Source organism: Fringilla coelebs, assembly GCF_963513975.1.
Source record: "Fringilla coelebs genome assembly, chromosome: 9".
Classification (NCBI taxonomy): Eukaryota; Metazoa; Chordata; class Aves; order Passeriformes; family Fringillidae; genus Fringilla; species Fringilla coelebs.
The window spans coordinates 17,683,664-17,700,311 of record NC_140067.1 but is presented as its reverse complement, the minus strand read 5'-3'; the positions used below and the strand labels follow the sequence as shown (position 1 = coordinate 17,700,311).

General features: G+C 41.7%; 1 protein-coding gene across 2 annotated transcripts; it reads right to left on the bottom strand.

Moving 5' to 3' along the window:
• Positions 1-5,560: 5,560 nt before the first annotated feature.
• On the bottom strand, positions 5,561-12,648 carry HCCS (holocytochrome c synthase). 2 transcript variants are annotated; one of them, XM_084211214.1, is made up of 7 exons: positions 12,435-12,648; positions 11,835-11,984; positions 11,019-11,167; positions 10,282-10,430; positions 9,045-9,164; positions 8,424-8,510; positions 5,561-7,981 (listed from the first exon to the last, which is right to left on the bottom strand). In XM_084211214.1, the coding sequence occupies exons 2-7, from the start codon at positions 11,947-11,949 to the stop codon at positions 7,783-7,785; spliced, it is 819 nt and encodes a 272-aa protein (XP_084067340.1). In that variant the 5' UTR covers positions 11,950-11,984; positions 12,435-12,648; the 3' UTR covers positions 5,561-7,782. The 2 variants fall into 2 exon arrangements, with proteins under 2 accessions (XP_084067340.1, XP_084067341.1); XM_084211215.1 differs by having other exon boundaries at positions 11,835-11,986; positions 12,432-12,456.
• Between the last annotated feature and the right edge of the window lie 4,000 nt (positions 12,649-16,648).

The window sequence follows — 16,648 nt, the reverse complement described above, 5'->3', positions numbered from 1 at the left end:
TACTAGCCATTACAATATATAAAAAGTTATTTCTATCAGGCTATATAGGTATGAAAGTTATGATTCAGTTATAGAGGTATAAAAAAACTGATTCAAGTTATCTAGATATCAGGTTATATAAATGTATAAAAAGTGATGATTTAGGTTATATTGATATCAGGTTATATAGATACATCCGGTTATACTGATATCTTATAACTCAAGCTATATAAGCACCTTGTAACTTTGATCTAAATTATATCGCCATCAATTAACTCCCAGGCAAAATCATCCAGTATCTCCTATTATTACAAAATCACTTCTAAAAGCAAGGGCTGGGGGGGGTTACGTTTCAGGATTCCTAACCCCCTAATTTGTGTTGAAATGACAAGAACTATGAGGTGGCTGAGCAGAGGAGGAGGAAGATGCTGGGAGGAAGCAGCACCGCCAGGCTGCTGTCAGAAAGAAGGCTGTGGTGGAAATTAGCCTTAGAAGTGCCTCCATTCTATTATTAAGAACTTCCTTGCCCCGGTCTTTCCCCCTTCTCCTCTGCCACTTTGCATATTCCATTTTACATGTTTAAATAAAAAAGTCAATGTAAATGTCTTTTGAATTGACACTATCACAAGACATGGAGGTCCCTATGAATAAGTTACTGCACTCTGACATTTGGAAGTCATCAAATGAGACAGTATAATGTCAGCTTGATATTTTTCACTCTATGAAAATATCAGCTTCATGTCAAAGATCTAAATTCCATCTTAATGTAATAAATTTTCGTGTATTCACAGACAACTGAAAATGCTAAATATTTAAATTTGAAATGAACATCTACAGTTACAATCTGGCCTTCATATTGCATTATTACGAAATTGAAAGTCAAGTTCTTATTTCCTCTCTTTATTTCTTCTAGCATTGAAGTGTTTGATAGAATTTTAGCCACATTCTCTAAATGGATACTTCCCCATCAACACGTGGCAAATAAAGTTAAAAAAGAAAAGTATTGCTCCTCAGTCAGCCTATATTAAACCAGCTCCAACATCCTGTCACAAAACAATTGTGCCACCAGTATCTTCCACTTTTCCTGACAAGGCAAACAGAATGCAACCTTTCCTACGTAGGTTAGACTAATCTTCCAGGGTTATTTGCAAAACCAGTATCCTTTGCCTTCCACTCACTATAATTACAGCCTCAACTGGGTGTTGTTTCAACAACCACTAGTAAATATGTATAAAATGGTGCATTTGGACCAGCTTTTCCCTAACCTGAGTGGCAAACCAGAGGAGGAGTATGTTGTTATCACATTGTAAAACTTTCCTACCTTCTTTACGATATCGCACAGGCAGCTCCTTGCAGCCAGCCAACTCCCACGTGGACAGCACAGCCAGCCAACTCCAACCCTCCCTCTTAATTAGCCAGCCCACCCTTTTATACTGCTCAGCCTCATTGCATACACCTGTGGCCTATTAAGGGCAGGCCTGCTCTTAAGCCCTGGTAATTAGCACAGCTGCAGCTCCTCAGGGGTGAGATTGCCTTTAGCACGATCTCCTACTCTTCTACAATCCATCCTCCCACAGGAGTAGACAGACTTTTGTTAACAAAGTAAATTTGGAACATGCATCTGTATCTCTCTACCATCAGTTCCATGCCAGCCCCTTTGCCACGTCGTGGACCGTAACTGCAGGCAGGGCCACAAGCCCGTGCTCCAGAAGGCATTCAAGGACACTGGGAGTCTAGAGGCCACTGCAGTGACCATTAGGGGTTCACAAGACCAACACCAAAGAGGAACCCATCACCTCAGCGAAGGTGACAGCTGACCAGGGCAACACCTCTGCCTTTTGGCACTGCTGCAGTGCCCATGTTCTCTGATACAACAGTGCTGCCAGCTCTAATGCAGCCAGAATGGCATAGCCAGAGCTGTCCTTACCTGAGTGAAATAGCACCGCTTTTTCTGGGCTCTCTTTTTTTGAGACCTGAGAAAGAAGCTACAATTTCTCTAATAACAACTCTAAGTGTTATTGCAGTGGAAGAAGTCTTATCCAAAGTGGCTTGTACAAAAATGGCAGAGAGAAACCAACAGGAAACCTGTAAAGATCTCACCAAATAAACTAAGGCAAAAGCTTTAAGAAAACAGAGAAGCAATGCCAGTAATTGTGAAAATATATGATAAAACACGGAAGTATTTTCCTGCTAATATTCTTAAGTACAGCCAGTGGGAAATTTTCTTTTTTTCACCCTGTTTTTTTTACAGTTGAAATGAACCCATTTAACAGAAAATTTACATTGCAAATTAAAGCTGCCAAAAATTGCATGGTTTGCTGTAAGGTTAAATTCAGTATTTTCACGAGGTTTTCCTTTTCAGTTCTTGGAAACAAAGCAACAAATTCTCATTGATATATAAAAAAATAATTTGAGGGAAAAACAAAGCAGTGGAAAAACCTTTGCTATTACTTTTCCTTGTAAGTATTTTAGAAGCAAGTTTTTCAAGGATTTGTGATCTAGCAGTGCTTTTTAAAGGCACTTGCATTTATCCTCCATGCATCAAACTGCTCTCAGTCAATTCCCTGAGACACTTAATCTTTTGGCAGATGGAAACTCATTTTGAAAGTGTACTAATGATCAATTAAAGCATTAGCTATCTCTGCAGACAGGAGGTTTATGGGGTCATAGTCTTCAGAAGCTGGAGGCAAGAACAGCAGCATGTTAGCAAAATAGCTAAAAGTTTCTGTAGTTACCACAAAATTGGCATAACATTGGAAAACAAAAAATGTGACAGTCTTTTTTTTTTTTCCCCATAATATGTAGAAAACAAATGTGATGGTTTCTATTTTATGAGAGAGGCCATGGTCCCAACTGAATGTCAGCAAAAGAAATAATCAAATCTTTTAAATTTTCTTAATGAAGCCTCATAACTATCCCAATACTTCCAATAAATTTACATAATCCTTTGAAAATTGGATTCGTTCTGACTCCAGTCAAAAGTATGTACCCACACTGCAGATAGACAGACCCATATTGGGGAGCTGCCATCAGAATCCGTGGCTCCCAGGTAATAACGTGTCATTTCACACGTGGCCAAGGCCCCATTGTAGGGTCTGGAGTCCAGAACTCTGCCCAGAAGTTTCTATGCAATGTGATATACAAGTAACAAGACCAAATAGATGTAACTGTCACATTCATAGAAGAATATAAGATTCTTCCTTAAGGAGTTTGACAAGCCATTTTTTCTTGAGGGAGAAGCACATAAAAGTGATTAGCCATCTAATGCAAACTAAAATGGTTGCTTTTTATCGCCTGACATGTCTAATATGACCACAGATTCTATTGATGAGAGAATCAATACTTACTTGATTCACTGCATAAAGATCTTTGCATGCAATTTACCTTGTACAGAGGTAGAATGATAAACAGAATACATTTTCTTTCAGTGAGATTAAAAATGCATGAAGTTGCCTACTAAAAATGTATATAAAGCTATCAATCCTGTGCATTTTTTAAAATAACATACGTAAAAGATGCTTGTGGGTAAGAAAGGGTATGATAGTGAAGAGAGAAGCACATCTATCCTTACAACATTCAGCTGCCACATCAAGTACATTGGCTTGTGGAACCTTACTACATGAATTCTCCTTCAGGTGTAAGCAAAGGAGACAGAGAATTAGCATGCCCTATCATTTAATAAGTGCTGGGACCAGATGTCTTTAAAAAGTGATGTCTCTGAAAGAGACATTTCTACCCTCTATAAAAAACAAACGTCAGTAGAAGTCCAAATATTAGGAAGTGCTTCTTAGTCTGGCAGTTCATTTTTAGCTGCTGAGCTACAGCAATGTACCTGCCTTCATCTCTTGTAATTTGGCACATTAGCTCCTCTTCCCCACACTTGGATACAAGAGTGGAACAAACACAATGGAAGTGCATAAGATGACAGACTATTTATGACCATTTTCAGAGCACTGAGAGGTCCTTTGTCACTCTCACACCTTTTGAAAGCAGAACAGTATTCATCAGAACATTTGAGACTTCAAATTTACAGAGCACATGAAAGTCCTGATGGTAAATAAATTATGTAAACACTAGACAAAATTTCACACTAAACTAGCATGCCTCTTTCACCTCATAATTCGAAAGTGGTAATCCAAAACACTTAGCTTTGGCAGGAGAAAGTAGCAATAATCAAGAATGGACGCCACTATCTTACAGCAACACAGTCTCTTTCTTTTACATCAAGGCAGGGCAGAAATGTTCAGGCTTAGCTGAAAAATTCTTAGAGGGATTGCAGCTAGGACTATGAGCATAGTATGAAAGGAAGGAGCAAAGGTGTTTCTAGGGGACAGGGGAAAAAAAAATAAATGAGATCCAGAAGAGCTACAGCTCCCCCTTCCAAACTGCCTCCAAGAGCAAAACTCCAGGCATGCCAGAAAGATCAGCCTCTGAATTACTCCCCAGTTACAGAGCACTCATGTTGGCCAGATACTAACAGGACAAACTGCAGAAGAGCAGAGAGCTGGTCCCTGTGACTGAGCCAGAGGGTGTTGGAGGCAGAGCAGGCAGTCTGGTGCCCCTGTAGAGTGGCAGCAGTGCCAGGCAGCCCAGTGCAGCCTGAAGTGACACAACCACAAGCAGCCAAAACCCATACCTGAATGCAGAATGGCTCCTGCTCCAGGAACCACTCCTGACTGCATGTGATTACAGCTGGGAATGTTATGCTGGAGTCCCACCAGTCCCAGCGAGCGCAGTTTCTGGGCACTGTGACATTCTTAAGCATACATCTCCAGGGCAGGCCAGGAGGGCACCCCTAACTTGTTTCATCTGCAAGAGTCAAACATAATAGGTCAAGCAGGGCTTTGATACAGTAAAGCAGAACACAGGTGAACTTCAGATACCTAAATACAGATCTAATTATAGAAGCAGCTTTTCTTTAGTGAGTGTCTGCATTTTCCCTTTGGAATGTGTAAAAGCTTAACCTTAATTTTGAAATGGGTTTCAAAATTCTGTTTCAGCCTGACCATGACTGGGAACCTGATGTCATTGCAGAATTCCCTGAAAGGACTTGATCAGGATACTTCTTCACTTTCTGGGGCTCCAAGAACTCTCCATACCTTCCTATACTTACAAAGAAAGCATATCAATGTATTTATTTATGCATATACACACATTTCTTTTAATATAGCCTGAACAATAGTTCTTTTAGTTAAAACATCCTTCCCAAGGATTAAAAAAAGCCCAATTTAAATCACCATTTTCCAAATTTACATTGGAATTATAATTTTAATTCTAATATCTATGCATCATGCATCAAGAAATCAAGCCTAAAGAAGAAAACTCCATTTACCTTCTTAAGTCTTACTGCTTGTAGAAATTAATTATTTTCATTCAGCCTTCTAGGATTTTTTTTGTGACAATAGTTAAGTTGTAGTAACATACAATAATATGCAGTAACAATATCAAATATATACTCTATAGCAAGATTTTAGTTCTAACAGACTAGAATCTCATATGACACATATAAAAGCTCATTTTAATAATTCCTACAGCTAAAAGCATGACCACCAAACACCAAAGTTAAGAAAAGTATGTTTATTTGATTCTCCTTTTAATTTGATGACAAAGTAGTACATTTCATTAACAGTAGCACAGAAAAGCACAATTTTGAATCTGTGGTAGACGGAACGTAACAGGAGACAGTAAACACATGAAGTGGCTTGTGACAGTTTCCCCAGATTTAGCAGCGATTACAATTTCCACACTCTCAATATCACACTGCCAAAATCAACAAAGCAAACTCGAGCTTTTGAAGCTTCTGAAGTACTCCCTACAGTGGTTTAGCCTTTCCATATTTAGTTATGTGAAATACAGAATCCTCAGTGTAGCAAGTTGCCAAATACATAAACCAACAGCTACCAAAGTAATCCCATAGGAAAACAACCCACCACCCCAGAAAGAGTACTCCTCAATCTTTACTGTTAGAACAGAGCAGTTCCTTCATGAGTCAGTTCCTTCATTTGCTTCATAGAAACTCTCTTTTCCTTTATCTCATCCCTATATTGCCTATTTAGATGGAATTTTTATCTTCCCTGTTTATCATATATATATATATATATATATATATATATATATATATATATATATCTGTATCACTGAAAAGGTGAAAAAGGAATGAGCAAAGTGCATATGGGTAAGAGCATGGTTTTCCTCTTAGAATTCTGGATAATATTTATTCCTACCATGCACAACAGTTGTCTCTGAAGTGGGAAATATTCGTGGTCATTAGCATTCTTAATTAGGAAAGCTTCCCTGACTAATTTTTCCCTACATGGGAAATGACTTTCCTGAAACATTAAAAGGGGCTTCCTATCAAAAGAAAAAAGGAAGGGAAAGGGAAAGGGAAAGGGAAAGGGAAAGGGAAAGGGAAAGGGAAAGGGAAAGGGAAAGGGAAAGGGAAAGGGAAAGGGAAAGGGAAAGGGAAAGGGAAAGTTCTGATGTCAGTTAAACACAGGCCACTTTCAGAAAACGAAATGTACAGCTACCCTCCTGTTAAGGTTGGGGACTTTCAAGAAGGCAGCTTCTCCCATTTGAGAAGCTACAATGTGCTATTCTCTTACTCCTTTCCATTCCCAAATGTTTTGCACAGCACCTGAAACTTACTGGGTCGTGCAAACTTAAAGCTCTTACAGTGGAAGACTTTAAAAAGCTAGTTTCCCTTACTAAGCACAGACAATAGTCAAATCTTTACGCCATGCATCGCCCTTAGAAAACACTCCAATCAACCTCCTCCCCTGGCACTTCTGACACCCTTTTAGCCCAGTTATGTACACACCTGTAATACACCTCACTATACTCACGTGTGTGGCTGTGTAGTCACACCCCCCTGTGCAATTCCTTATTCTATAAAAAACCATGCTGTCATTAATGCAGCCAGGATGCCAAATGCAGATGCACTGCAGGAGGTTCTTTAAATAAGGCTTAGCTCTGTCCTGAATTCATTACATGACACACATTAAGGACATGAAAATACTGTAATAATGTATATTCTTACATCACAAAATCACCTTTTAAATATTCAAATAAATAGCCTTTAAATATCAATTTTGTCCTTTTAGAAATGCAGTTTTAAAAGTGATACTCATTTCCTGCTTCTAACGGTGTTCTTCAGTTCAAAGAATTGCAGATTAAGGCATGAGTATATTCTCCTTTTCTATGTAACATACCTTTAAAATACTCATACCACACTACACCTCCTGATTAACTGAAGTTTTCTGAGGAAGTGTGTATTTGAATAGGTAAAATGTCTGTGTGAAAACAAATACATGGTTTTATTATGTAAATAAAACATGTAATTTGAAACAGTCCAGATCTTTTACGCTTTATTCATCATGGAAGTATGCAAATTCTTTAAATATGTGAAATAATTCATGAAATTTCCAGTTTTCAATAATCAAGTAATACTCAAAACTCCAGTCAAAATCAGAATTGCAATGTATTTGGAGCACCACTGAAGTCATTAAATGAAAAGAAGGCGAGCTTATGCAGAATCTGAAACAAAGTAAGAAAGGCTTCCCAGTTCTTAAGAAAACTAAAGATGCGTGTTTTTGCCACTGTAACTTTATTATTCCATTTGAAACACCACAAAGCATTGGTGTACTTAAGGAGAGATTTCCCTGTCCTCCCTTCCCACCCCCAAAGAAGAGTGGTGATGATGAAAGCAATGACAGCTGCAGTGAACTTCTATCTCAAGTCCTGATATTGCCACGTCCATTGCCTAGGAGGAAAGTGGTTATTGTCGAGTACACACCGCAGGGGCAGTTAGGAAGTCCAGCGCCACCAGGCCACCTTCACTCTGTCCCAGACGGCCGAGAGCGAGTCCAGCGCGGGGCGCACGTCCAGGATGGTGAACTGGTAGTTCTTGTCCACCGCTCCGCCGTCGTAGTAATCGATCACGTAGCGCACCTCCTTCCCACAGCGGTCAACGATCCAGTCATGCCGGTCAAAGGGCAGCTCGTACCTGCAGAGGACAGACAGGGAACAGCCCACCGAGGAATTTTAATGCATATTGTGGACCTGGGAGAGGCAGTCCCATTCAAGGTTTATTTGTCCATTAAGATCCCACTAGTACTTCTATCTTCTGGCAATTCTAACTTGCAATACCAGTTCTGAAACATTTTCGATTAATTCCACACCATGTTTTCAGACACATTTCTCCAGCCTCCCTTTTTGACCAACAAGTGCTAAGAGCTGGCTATGCAGTAACCACTGTAACAGTAGGTAAAAACCCCACAAGACTATTTCAATGTTCATCCCACCACGTGGACTCTAAAGAGACTGTCAAGCGCAAAAAGCAGCTGGGGAGCCGAGAAACATTCAAAAAAAGTAAAAAATAGTCAAAAAAAGACTATGGGAGGCTGGAAACCTTTTTTCTGAAAAGACCTTTTTCCCTGCCCACGTACCCCATCCATGAACGTATTCTGGCTCTTGGCGAGTACTCCTTTGCTTTGCCTCCAAACCGCATCAGTGATGGCCCACATGGACATTCCCTGTGCACACAATTCAAAAGGAAAACAGTTTTCACCTGTTAACACAGTCTTATTTTCAGTGATTAAACCACTACGGTAATTTGTTTTAGCAACAGCAAAACTGAGTAGAAGAAAGCAACAGTAAAAAATTAATTACAAGTGATATAACCCAACTATTTTTCCTTTTTTTAAAACTTTGAAAAGTCACCCAGTTTCTGTCAGCACTTACTGCTGGTGTGATAAAGTATTCCTGATATGCACCACACCATTGTTCTAATTTGTCAACAAAGCAGTTCTCTACAAACCTAATCCACAGATTTAATAGATTAAAGAACAAGAAAACCATAATCCAAACTACTGTGTAAAAACAATCATGGAATTTCAGACAAAAATTTATGATACCAAATGCTTAACTAGTCTGTGTCTTGTAGGAACAGGGACTATGCTGATCTAAAAAGTGACAGTCTGCTTTACACCAGTCATGCTAATCTAAGTTTACAACTCATACCTTTGTCATAACAAATATTCCATATGTCACATTTCACAGGTACGTACATAGCATGTAGAGCTTCCCACTTCAAAATCTCCTTCCAAGCTTGCTCATTATTTTGATTATGAATCTTAATAATGTTGGTCATGTCTTCACTTGTTATGTCATCATCTTTCCACCTCCACCTAAAAAATAAGAACTTGAAAACAGTTTATAAACATTACAGCATAACTACCTTCCTAGTTTTATCTGATCAACTTTTGAATCAAGATTTAAGGCTGGATGCAAGACACAAGACAAGTATGCAAACCTCTGGCTCATCTGCTTAAGCAGATCTTGAGAACCACTTCATTTTCTGTGCAGAAATGTGGTTATCTAATGTATCATCACAGAGATTCACAAATTCTACATAGTCAAATTAACAGCTTAACTGGATCAGAAAGTTATCAGAGTGTGCAAACATCACCACATCCACAGTATTCATTAAAAAATGCTTAGGAAAAATCCCACTTGCATTCCTAATGCACAGAAGTCCTGTATTCAATACATTTTGCAAACACTTAGAAATACTTTCCATCTCTCCTGACACTACATTTTGACTGCATGTGTGCTTCCTTTTCAACTGGCATAACATTAACACATTTCAGTATTTACAGGAGCCAAACTTGTATGTTCCATACAGACTGCTTATGTCATATTGTGTTATGAACCATACTGACATGTAGAAAAAAGAATTACTACTGCTCCAACAGTAAACTGCCTGTAAAGTTCACCTGTTAGAGAATGACAAACAAATCATCACAAAAGAACAAGGAAACATCATCACAGGAGGATTTTTAGTCTTGCCTATACTAAATTTTTGTAAATACCAAAAACATCTACTTGCAAATTTCCCCAGTTTTAGCAATTCTGCAAAGTTAGATGTTTTCACATAGAACTTCTGCTGTCATTTCACGGCATTAGCAAGAAATCAACAGGCAATCATGCAGTTGGCATGACTGCAGTCATGCAAACTCTACAGCTGTGCATGGACTTTTAAGAAAATCTTCTGAGCCAGTAGCAGTTGCTTGACATTTTTTACCATCCTCCTGATCACTAGAAGACACATGGCTTTTGAGACCAACTCACCCTTTAAAATATAAAGATGTTATAAGAATAGTACTTTTTTTAAAGAGTTACTTTATTTACTGGTTAAAATCCACAAACTCCCAAAAAAAACCCCAAAAACCAAACAATAACTAATGATACTAGTTCATGAATTCCAGGCCCACAGACACATCTGACAGTTCACAGTGTATTTACCCTTTTCTTAGCATAGCATTCCAGAACATCTGCTCTGAAGGATAGACCCATTTCTTGTCAGAATGTGCTCTAGGAATGGAAGATTCTTCTCTAACAGTTGACAATGGAAATGGTTGACCTGGAGATGGCTGCTGATTGGGAGGAGGCATCTAGAGAACAAGGAGAACCAACAACAAACTAGAGTATTAGCATTTTGGTAAGTTACAGTGTTTGAGAAAAATCAAAACATGATCAATCAACTCCTGCAAAGATCAGCCTTTACTTAATTCTATCAAAATTATCATTTTTGCAGCAGAACTCTTTGCAGAAGTTGGCTATCAGAAGACTACAGAAAAACCTTCTGCCTAAACTTCAATTTTCAAAAGAGCAAAGCTTTTCTGTAAATCAGAGGAAATCTTGGAGATGCTAATTTGAACTCAACCATACTGCTATTACATAGAAACTAAAATCACACAATGTATCATAAAAAATATTGATGTAACTAGTAATTAGAGAGCAGAAGATATTTAAAAACAGGAAAACCACCGGAGATGTAAATTTTAATACAAGGTTAAATAAGATGCGACTTGTTTTTAAATAAAAAATTGCACAAAAAGGAGAATAAGCAGTCTTAAAAATAAAACAAATAATGTTGTTTCCTAGTTTCCAGCTTACATAGTGACATTATTTACATTTTTGGGTATAATACTTCAGAAGAAAGAAGACTAAAGAAAACATGTGAAGTAGGCAAAAGTTACCATATTGCTGGGATCTATGTCATCTGTCATTTGAGCTGCACCAGACTTCACAGGACATGCTACAAACTCATAAGCTCTTTCTTGATGTGCAGGAACATCATCTGTGTTCTCAGTTCTGTGGTCAGCAGTCTTCATGTGCATTGGACAACCTTAAACACAACAGCAGTATACATTTTGCTACAAGATGAAAACTCGAATACATGCAATGGAAAAGTTCATTGAAGGCTCATGTAAATGCAAATGGGTATTTCCCGATTTCTTCTGAGCTTTTCAAGAGTTTTGACTGCTCTTTCCTGCATTTCAGGACCCAAAATCATTATAAGATCTGAGTTTCCTGTGTAGTCTCTGAATGCTCATTTCCTAGCCCCATCCTGGTCCCAATACTAAACTGGTTGTACTTAAGACTTCCTTAGGGACGCTGACCCAGTGCACTGAATGAGTCAAGAGAAGAAGTGATGTCCTTCTCCAGGCATTCATCTCATTCCACAGCCCTTTTCCACATTCATGGTTTTTAGTGACAACCAGTCAACCCATCACCATCTCTGCAGGGCTCCCCAACTCTATGGCTATACCACACCATGGAACAGATTTGTAGGGTCCCTAGGAAACAGGACAACTGGAAGTGACCCAGTGGTTCCACAGTAAGCACCTGTGTTCTGGTGAACAAGTGACTCCTCCTAAGGAAAATTTACTTGAGAATGACTTGTTGAACAAAAACCTCAAGTTTATTTGAAGAATTTCTCCCTCCCCCCGCCAAGATTTTTCAGTCTTGTTTCAATGTAGAGTTTAGCTCATTTAGGTTTGAAGAATGATTACCGCTCATTTTTTCTTGATGCATGGGACATTCGGAAGGTGGAGAGGCCGCCTGGTATTGCCGGGATGCATTTGGTGGCTGCTCTGTGGCAGCCGGGGAGGACGCGGACAAACCCATGGCCTCTGCACACCGGGCCTTTTAAGGTCAAATTTCTAAAGAAAAAGAAAGCAAACATTGGTAACACAAAACTACCCTGGCTATTTATTAAGGTGAACGCCAAGTGCAGGTGCAGTGCTGCACCACAAAGTTAAAAAAATAACTGAAAAATCGAGTTAAGTAACAAGCTTCCAGCCCAAACAAAAACCCAAGCCCCTACCAGGGCTGCCCCGAGCTGCTGCCCAGGCTCTCCTCACGGTCCCCCTCGGGGCTGTGCCCGCACGCCGCGAAGGACAGCGGCTCCCGCCGGCCGCCCCGACCCGGCCCGGCCCCCGCCGTGACCGACCCGCAAGGTCAGGGCAGGCCCGCCCCTCTGCGCGGCCCGGCCGCCCCAGCGCCCGCCTCCCAGCGCCGCGGAGCCCGGAGCTGCCGCTGCCCCGCCGCTGCCCCACCGCACCCCGCACGTCCTCCGCACCCTCCTCCTCATCCTCCTCTCCTCTCCTCACCTCGCCCGGCCCGGCCCAGCCCGCGCCTCCGCGGCGGCCCCGAGCGCCTCGCGAGAACGCGGCTCCGCTGCACGCCTGCGCCCGCCGGCGAGGGGCGGGCACGGGGCCGACTCCCGCCCGCCGCCGGGGCTCCGGGAGCGGGGGCGGGCACGGAGCGGCTCCCCTCCTGCCGCCGGGGCTCCGGGAGCGGGGGCGGGCACGGAGCGGCTCCCCTCCTGCCGCCGGGGCTCCGGGAGCGGGGGCGGGCACGGAGCGGGTCCCCTCCTGCCGCCGGGGCTCCGGGAGCTGGAGCGGGCACGGAGCGGTCCCCTCCTGCCGCCGGAGCTCCGGGAGCGGGGGCGGGCACGGAGCGGTCCCCTCCTGCCGCCGGGGCTCCGGGAGCGGGGGCGGGCACGGAGCGGTCCCCTCCTGCCGCCGGGGCTCCGGGAGCTGGAGCGGGCACGGAGCGGTCCCCTCCTGCCGCCGGGGCTCCGGGAGCGGGGGCGGGCACGGAGCGGTCCCCTCCTGCCGCCGGCGCTCCTGGAGTTGGGGCGGGCACGGAGCGGCTCCCCTCCTGCCGCCGGGCACAGGGCTGGGTCCTCACCGGCCCCGGGGCTGCGCCCTCGGCCAGCGCACGGCTGCCCAGGCCTGGCGGCCCGCGGGAGGCGCAGGGCAGGGACGAGAGCTGGGTGTAAACTTGCCAGGGACAGCGAACTGTGCCAACCGAGGCTGGCGGGGAGCCCCGGGCAGCTGCGCTAGCGAGCTCCGTGTGCTCGTACCTCGTGGGCTTGTTTGTGAAATCATTACCCCTTACAACCGCAAATAATTGCTTAAGTATAGAAGGAATCCGCAACGTACTAGCAGCACCGATACCGTAAAGGTGTATCATGTTAGTGTTAAACTTGGGGAGATAGTAAAGTTACTTAAGTATGTTTTTAAACATCAGCTAGCCAAGGAAAGTATCACAGCTCTTTTAAGATCTCCTAATCATACTGTCTTATTCCCAAGCCAGAAGATGCATTTTATCTGTATGTGTGAAGTACCGTGCATAACACACAGAAGATGGAGCTCACTGTGCATCACAGCACGGAGTTCTGCCTTCATCGCATCCCCTTTTGACCAACAAGTGCTAAGACGTGGCTGTAACAGTAGGCACGAACCCCACAGGACTATTCAATGTTCATCCCACTGCGTGGGCTGTAAAGAGGCTGTCAAGTGCAAAAGGCAGGTGGAGAGGCGAGACACATTCATTATAAATATATAACAATTAGAAGTGATTTTAAAAATAGCCATAGTTTTTCCCCAAATATTCTATTTCATTGTAACAAAAATAGAACTAAAGGAGAAAGGAATTTAATCTTCAAATGACATAGTTATTACAGTAGCTTAGGATGAAGAAAATCCAAATTCATATGTGGAAGAAGGGTGTACGTACATACAGAAATTACTGTCTCCTATTTCTTTCAAAAAAGACAAATTCTAAACCACACTGAAATCGTTCTAAGCAGCAGTATTTCAGAATATATAACTACCTGAATTTAAAAAGCTTTTATATATTCCTCTCAGGAGTGCTTTTAAGATAACTTTTACATGCCATCTATCAAAGTAGGATCTTTCTTATTAACAAGAACACTGCCATTCAGTGTGAACATTAAATAAAAATACAACTATAAAGCAATACCAAATATTCATCCTTTCAGTCATTTTTGCCCTTTTATCGTCTTGATTACTTAAGAGGAAATTATTTTCTACCCCTTCTGCATGCAGGAATTATTAGCCCAGCATACTGAGAACCTTAAGATAGAAATTTAGCATTATGCCAGTAACTGAATCTCTACTATATGCCCTAGAAAACATTCTGATTGCCTCCATCATTTCCCAGTTTAGGCATCTTTGGCTTTACTGCAGTATCCAAGACTACACTCACAGTCACAGCTGTGTAAGCAGCACTGAACAATCATTTTAAGTGTTCACTTGCTACACATACAGAACCACAGAACAGTTTGGGTTAGAAGGGACCTGAAAGATCTCTCATTCCAACCCCTGTGCCATAGGCAGGGACACTCTCCCCATGAAAGGAATGAGAAGGAGGTGTCTCTACAAACAAACTGTGGGCCTGATGGTAGATATGGCCAGATACAGAGAGGTGAAAAAAGCAGCAGAGGGAACCACAAATTCCATAGGAATTCCACTAATTGACACAGCCTGCTACTCACTCAAAACTGTGCTAAATCTCTGGATTTAGAGAAAAAGAACGGAGACACAAGGAAAAAGAAAAACAGGGTAGGGGGTATTAGGTGTTTCAGGGAGTCAGTACCTCTGAAGTACCTCAGCCAATGGGGAAAGACAGAAGGAAAATGCAGCTGGGACATAAGGATAAAAAGGAGGCTGTGTCCCCTAAAAATTTTAAGAGACCCTACAGGAATGCCCCATGGCCTCTCCTTTTATTGGAATAAAGTTGCAGGACTCCTCTGTCTCCTTTTTGGGCATAAACCACAAACTCTGGTGTTTGTGGATTAATTTTCCTGACACCTACACCAGGTAGCTCAAAGCCTCATCCAACCTGGCCTGGAACAGGGGCATCCACACCTTCACTGGGAACCTGTTCAGTGTCTCACCACTCTCACAGGGAAGAATTTCATCCTAACATCCAATCTAAACCTGCCCTCTTTCAGTTAAAAGCCATTCCCCCTTGTCCTATCACTACATGCCTCTGTAAAAGGTCCCTCTCCAGCATTCTTGTAGCCCCTGGAAAGGGCTCTGGAGTGTCCACAGAGCCTTCTCTTCTCCAGGCTGAACAACCACAAGTCACCCATTCTGTCACTGTCTTCACTTAACAACACTGTTTAATAAGATCCTCCCACAGAGCAACTGAAATCTCTGCTTCTAAATATTTCAAGTCAGTGGCAGAAGGACTCTACGATAAAACAGATTTTCTCTCTCTGATGTTCTCAAATGGAAAATTGCTTCTACTCCTTCCTCTCCAAGTACATAATGCTGTAGATGACAATATACCATTCCCCTGCTTCCACCATCACTCTCCAGCAGGAGCAACAACTGCACTATTAGTCATTGTATAGATAATAGTTTTCACCCTCTGTAAGATGAGCCAATAGCAAAAATTTTTTTACTCAATGTAAAGGCTTCTTTACAAAGAACACCAAGGTCCCAATCTCAATGAAGCAGAGTCTACCCATAGGTATATTGCACTGTGAACTCCAGAAAAGCAGAGCAAAAGACACCACAGTATACCCCACCTTCTAAAATATGACAGATATCCGTTACAAAGATTGATTTTTTTTTTTAATCTTAGTGCAAAATTATCACACCAATATGAGGAGAGAAACCAAAGTTTTCAGCAAGAATACAAAGAGTAATAAAAAAAATTGGGGAGAAAATGAAAAGCACCTGTGCATTCGAATATGACAAAGAAGCAGATATAAAAAAATACTTCCTATATCCTACATCTTAGGGAGAGATAATGTTTCTCACACTTTAAGCAAGATTTGTTGAATACATCAGTTTAAGAATGGCTCACTGAAAGGCACCCCTTGTTCCCAGCCGTGCTCAGTCCTTCCTTCTCACTATTCAGTGTTAAAAGCTGCCTAGTGCCAATACAAAAGCCTCCTACCAAGCCCCATTTTCCTTCCTCAAGCATTTGGAAATCTGACCTATATAGCATCTGACCCCAAAGAACATCTGTTCCCAGAAACTCCCACTCACTTTCTATCAGACCCATTAGTTAATGAGTAGTTTACTACACTAGCAGTGTAAAGTTAGTACCTTAAGTATATAATTTACAAATGCAACTAAATAACCTTCAAAAACTGAAAGGAAAAAAGTAAAAAAACTGGACTGCTTTGTGATTTCATCTAGCAATTTAACCAGTGCATAACACAAGAAAACCCAAAGAAACCTATGCTTGGAAGCCAGTGGTTAAGATATAAAACAGCAGCACTCTCTAGGGATGCTCAAAGAAACCTGTAGGCTTTACCACACAATTCATGCTTCCATGCACATATAGAACCTAGGAATTGCCATACTTAGGAACTTAATTGCCATTTTGGTATTCAGTAAGGGACTGTGTAGTGCATCTTATTTATAATATGCTGTCAATAGCAGCTCTTTATCCCCAGAGCCTTCAGAAAACTGTCCAGTCTATGCCCTGACACGTGGTATTGCAAGACAATGCAATAGAATTATACTATCCAATCCAAAAGTTCTTCCCCAATACA

What these genes read in the sequence shown, in the direction of transcription:
- HCCS (XM_084211214.1), bottom strand. Translation starts at nt 11,949, where the DNA reads ATGGGTTTGTCCGCGTCCTCCCCGGCTGCCACAGAGCAGCCACCAAAT. An exon ending in ACATAGATCCCAGCAATATG is followed by an intron (nt 10,431 to 11,018) that starts GTAACTTTTGCC and finishes CTTGTTCTCTAG; the next exon opens with ATGCCTCCTCCCAATCAGCA. An exon ending in TGGGAAGCTCTACATGCTAT is followed by an intron (nt 8,511 to 9,044) that starts GTACGTACCTGT and finishes TTGTGTGCACAG; the next exon opens with GGAATGTCCATGTGGGCCAT.